General features: G+C 36.0%; 1 protein-coding gene across 1 annotated transcript; it reads right to left on the bottom strand.

Annotated features, from left to right (window-relative positions):
• Nucleotides 1-286: 286 nt before the first annotated feature.
• On the bottom strand, nt 287-931 carry LOC143432439 (uncharacterized). Its single transcript, XM_076909114.1, has 3 exons — nt 925-931; nt 681-875; nt 287-609 (listed from the first exon to the last, which is right to left on the bottom strand). The coding sequence occupies exons 1-3, from the start codon at nt 929-931 to the stop codon at nt 287-289; spliced, it is 525 nt and encodes a 174-aa protein (XP_076765229.1).
• Nucleotides 932-6,000: the final 5,069 nt, after the last annotated feature.

The raw sequence follows: 6,000 nt of genomic DNA, 5'->3' as shown, positions 1-6,000 counted from the left end.
ACTAATGGGGGAGTTGTTTTCATAAAAATTATAAAAATTAAAAATGACTAAACTAACCAGTTTATTTATTTTGATTTTAAAATAGATACACTGACACGAAACAAAGGTATAAAAACTTCTTTTTATAATTTTCTATAATCTATAACTCGATACCGCGATTTTTTTGCAAAGTCGTTAATTACTTTATCGTAAAAATATATACACTTATTTTAAAAATATTGGTTTCAACTCATCGTTAGAAATTCATGCAATAGAGGGTATATTAAATACGATGACAGCATGTTATTCAAGCAAATTTAATGAACGATATTAGTGGTCCTGTATATAGAAGAAATTGCCAGATTTCGGTAGCTTTAAATTTAGAAAAAATTTCGATTTCCCTGGGACGCCTTGTAAAATCGGAGGGGTAGTACTTTCTTAATCTCATTAACCTACTGGATATTATTGGAATATCTTTACTTGATAATTTGGAAGAATAGGAATATTTGCCGTCTAACCAGGAAGATAATAATTTTTTCATTACACCTAGACATACGAGATGCATGTATTCGAAAGGTACACTCCAAACGGTATCAAAGATAGTGGACTTAGACCTTCTTTGTGATGGTCCTCATCAAGACGTCTAACATACGTCTCATCATTTCTGAGAGAATGGTGTACACCAGTGAAAATATATCTACTTTTCTGACGTACATTGCTTACTTTGCACTTAGAACAAGGTTGGTAAGACGTATGTCCCCGATGATTTAAGATAAAAGCTCGAGCTTTTATAGTTGGTGCATCAGCTATAAAACATCTTACTGATAATGGAAATGTTTTGCTTACAAACTGCAGCAATTCAAAGTTCGATATGCTTTTTACATATATCTCAGAAACTGCGAAAACTTAGAAAACGTAGATACATCGTTGAACAGGTCAAATTACCGCTCATGGTAGGTAAGACAGACTACACATTTCTTCCAGAAAAGTAAGAATAAAGAAGAAGCGAATCCTGAAAAATGTATTGTACGTATATCGCATATAGAGGAAAGATCGTTCAGTTTAAAGGTGATCCAATTACATTTTATGTAGGAAATTGTAATCGAAATTTAGAAAATGATCATTTAACTGGTCGTAGTAGGTTTAATGTCAAAAGTACAATATTTTCCTTTGATTTTGTGATAATCCCGAGCACGGAATTGCATTTAAATTATAAATAGTCTGTAAATTTAATTTCTGTGAATTTAAATCGTAAGGAAAAGGAATAGTTTAATGTGCGAGAGAGAGAGAGAGAGAGAGAGAGAGAGAGAGAGAGAGAGAGAGAGAGAGATTCTCATACATTTATATCTTCGTTATTGTAGGAGAAAGCTGGAATTGAAGCGGCCCAGGGTGCCGCCTGGTTTTCGTCACCTTCGAGCCAAGCTGAAGAAAAGGGAAAACGATAAATTAGGCCCTTCTCTGCTGCGCTCCATTATGGAAAGAGGACCGCGCGATTGCCATGCAAGGACAGCTATTCTTTCTAAGAATCACTGAGACAACCTACAAGTCTATTGTAAATTTAATTCTATAACATTTCTTTAGTAATGAACTAACGTGTTTTCTTACATTTTCAAAAACACATTAACTCGCTTTTAAATGCCTGCTCTTGAGGACCTCCTTGGATTTCTCTTTTAAGGCCCGCATATTTGTATGTGTCCTTTGCATAAACATCCCTCGCTAGAAGCGTAGGACTCTTCAAAAAACGCAATCTGGCGCGCAAATAGAGTGACATTGAGATATTCCTTAGCCATCTTTTCCGGCATCAAGGATAGGTTGCCCTAAAATGTAAAGTGAGGTGAATAAACAAAAAATGCGTTACGCCATCGAGAGGAACGCGATCATCCGTCAGTTAAAATTTGGAGATCACAGAAGTAACATGGAACGAAAAAAACGTATGATAGCAAAACTGACGCGCTATGTGACACCGGATTCGGAGGACGAAGCGCCATGGAAGAAAAGGACCAGGAACATAACATTGGATATAGAGAGAGACATTAACATATTTCAAAAAATGCAATTTTCCAAAAACACAAGTACACAATTAACTCATACACTATCAACCGCACAAAATTACATATCGCCATACGCACTTCACACACTTCCTACCATACAAATTTATACATCAACATACGCAGCTCACACACTTCGTACCACGCATACATCGACATACGCACCTCACACACTTCCATCAACTTCTAGAAATTACCAACACACACACGCACATCACACACCCACTCTAATGGAAAAATTAGATTCCATCCTCGACAGTATGGAGGAGATAAAAATGCAAACTAGGTAAGTATACAATATATATATTATAAAATAAATTTCCAAATTTGTTGTGCCATTTTATAGCATTTTTCTATAAATGTTTCTAGAAGTCTCCAGGAAGCTATTTATTCCTTAAATACAAGGGATGTACGAGCATTAAATATGGAAAAGCCGTCCTAGATTCCGCTTTAAAGAATCGAAGCGTTAATACGCTTTCAGAGCTTGTAAGTATAAACATAGGAAGAATAGAACTATTTATTGTTATAAATTTCTATTAAATACATTTAATATGCATATTTATGTTTGCACAGGTTGCGTACCTCCAACAATTAGGCGGCTTCAGTGCAAAAGAAGCAATAGCCATAGCAATGAGGGAGACCTTGCACGACACAATTTCGCCGCACCTCTTCTGGTACGACAAGGAAAGAAACAAAGCAACATTAGCTGTCAGGCGGTTGAAATTTGCAATATATAGTACGTATTAATTTTCCTTCGTATTCATACCTTGTTTCTATGTTGTATTGCAAGTAATGCATGTTCACTACTTTTTCCTTTCAGAAGCTGCATGTTCAAACAGTTATTTTCTAAAGCCTACCAGGAGGCAGTTTCAGGAATATGCGCAGCAGGTTCTGCGAGCTTGTAAAGAAAGGTACAGAAAGGCAGCGGAACGATAGGGACCAGCTACTGTCCATTTTTGGAACAGAGACGAAGCTGACGGCGAAGAATTTTAAGAGGTACATTTTATTTCTAAACGAAAATACTCTCAATAACGTAAAATTATTTTAAATAACATTATATTTCACTATTTTATAGGAAAGCAATATATATATACGACGGTTTCGTCTATTGTTTATTAATTATAATTAGTTATATCTTTATTATGTATTAATTATATCTTTATTATTGTCTATTAGTTATATCTTTACTATTGCTTATTAGTTATATCTTTTAATTTTATAGTTTAAAATACATATATGATAATAAGAAGTAGAACATTTTTTTTGCACCCGTCTCACAGTCTATTGTAAAACATTTGCATGATTACTTTACATAAAAGCACTGTACAAGTACGCTAGAAAAAAGAATCGCGAAGCAGGATGGAAATGAAAGAATGGAGAATTGAAGTGAATTGTCTTCATTCCATTGTATTTTATATATCTCTTATAATTCCTACAAAAAAAATAAAAAATTGTTGTCGACTTCCTAATTACAGAATCAATTTTATGGTACGGACACAATTAACTAGCTATTTTTGAGGACTTCCAAATATTACTTATCTTTTTCCTTATTACTTTAATTTTTCTAAATGCAGAGATTAGAAAGGTTGTTTTGGAATTTGTAAAGATTCGCATTTTTAGTGTCTTAACTCAATACCTATGACGTGCCATAAACTCAATACGCCTAATTAGTATTCCGTTCGACCGCGTAATCCCAAGCGTTACCCTAACGGATCTTTCCGGGATCCTACCTCTAACGACCGGGCAACGATCATCTCTTCACCGAAGAAGAAGCAGCAAAAGAATCGGCTCGTGGCTGCTTCGGTTTTTAATATATAAGATTGTACAAATGTAAAATAGTCAGTATTAAATTAAGTATTAAACTAAACATTAACCCAACTACTAAACTATTCAATCAACACAAAAAAAGTCATCTTCAGCATTCCAACCGAACAATTACACAAGGCGAAGTTAGGGAAGTAACAGCATGAATATTTATTTCATAAGTAATTATTATTTTATAATTGTATCTTAGAAATAATATTTTCATTTCATGACAAGTTGAAAGAAATATATATGGCTCTCTTAATAACGATAAATATTGGAAAACAACTATCAAAATGTCTATCAATACTCATATGTTGAACACCTACTGACATCTAACGGTTTTAATTTGTATGAAAACACAGGTTTCCTGTTAGCAAATGTGACCCAACGCCACTGCTGAGAAGATTCATGAATGGAACGACGACACACGTGTCACGATGGTGCTGGTGCTGTGCGATTCACACGGCGTGTTACGTTGATGTCTAGAACGTGCTGACAACGCATGCCAGCATTTTAACTAACAAATACGGTCACAGATGGCTACAGATCTGCTGACACTCCTCGAAAGTGCATCTAAAGTGCCAGGACGGTTTCGCCACCATCTTACCATGTGTTGTTTGAGTAAAAGTATGCAGAGTCAAAGTAAAGAAGTAGCGCGAAAAGGGAAGAAGAATGTGAAATAACAAAGTAATACAAGGAAAGAAGACTGAAATCAAATAAAAAGAAAAATTTGACTCTGATCAAATTAAAAGCAACATAGTGATAACCGATAAACAAATGTTACAAAGAGTGACATCGAGGCTAAGTTAGTTTAAGTAAAATAGAATAAAATAGCTTAAGGCTAGTTTTAAGATAGCATAATATTAGAATAAGAAAAAATCTAGTCCTTAGCTAGTGAGGGCGATGTACCGGGAGTAAGGAATAATACTCGACCTTTTTGCTCTCAATTTTAATATAACAAACAACAATAATGGTGTAACAAATTCTTAATAGTGGGGGCGATGCTATGGCCACGATTCCTTCACGTCGCTACGCGACTCTACTAAAACTCTGATCGAATTCACAATTCTAAACGAATATGGAGGTTGTTCTAAACGAACAGTTCTAGACGAACCGGGTGTTCTAGCCGAACTGTTCTAACCGAACTATTCTGACCGAATCGTTCAAACCGAACTATCGCGAGGACGAAAATGTCGTCCCTTAAAAATGCGTATAGAAGAGGATGGGAAAGCCAAGAATGCAAAGGATGGATGCACAGACGGGGAGAGTGAACGCTTCCACGAAACGCAACGGACGGAAATTGGTCATAAATAAACCAAGTTTAAGGATCTTCTGTACGCGACTGGGCAATGCTCAGTCGCGACAAAATCTCAAAGGAAACAATTGCTTGGCCCGGATGATGGACACGAACCAGACGGGTATCGGGTTTAGGAAGCGCGCGGGCCTGGTCGCCAAGTGCTAACCCGCGGTGACCAGACCTGCGCTGTGTCGTGGGAACGCATTGTTATCTCGCTAGAAAATTTACGACGAGAAAATACTCGTAATCGTAGCCGCCACACTAGTAACTTTAATATAAGATAGTTGGTAACACTTAGCGTAAGGATAATGTTAGAAAAAATATAAAAAAAAAGTCCTATTCCTTTTGAAGCCTTGGAGTTGTACGGACGTCGCAATAACAAATAAAAAAGTAGTTCACACGAAATACACTTGTTGATCATTTTTGAATAAGATCTCCCAATTCTACGAACCACCACAACATGATTTCTCAAACGTCATCTACCGATGGGAAATAATCTAAAACTAGTAGAAAATAGCAAACACAAATATAAAAATAAAGCTCAAACCACAGTAACAGAACGGCGTTCTTCTCCATACAATAGTACCAAAGTACAGTATCAGAATGCTTAGGGCAAGAAGAAAATAGCAAAAAGTTCAGTTGGTAGTAATTAAATACTAGTTCTGTAAAGCTGGTTACGTTCTAGGTTAAATGTAGTTCAAGGTGGTGCTAATAAAACCAAAAGGATAGAGGGATTCCCTCTCATTTCCCGCGTCCTTCAATTTGGCCTTAAAACGAAAGTTAGTGAGAACTTTCTTTTCATGGTACCTCTCCCCTCTGTATCGTTCCATATTGAAATATCTGTTACGGTGAGTGCTATCTAGTACAAAA

The sequence above is a fragment of the Xylocopa sonorina genome, unplaced genomic scaffold, assembly GCF_050948175.1.
Source record: "Xylocopa sonorina isolate GNS202 unplaced genomic scaffold, iyXylSono1_principal scaffold0240, whole genome shotgun sequence".
In the NCBI taxonomy this organism is placed as follows: domain Eukaryota; kingdom Metazoa; phylum Arthropoda; class Insecta; order Hymenoptera; family Apidae; genus Xylocopa; species Xylocopa sonorina.
This window is presented reverse-complemented; position numbering and strand designations above follow the sequence as displayed.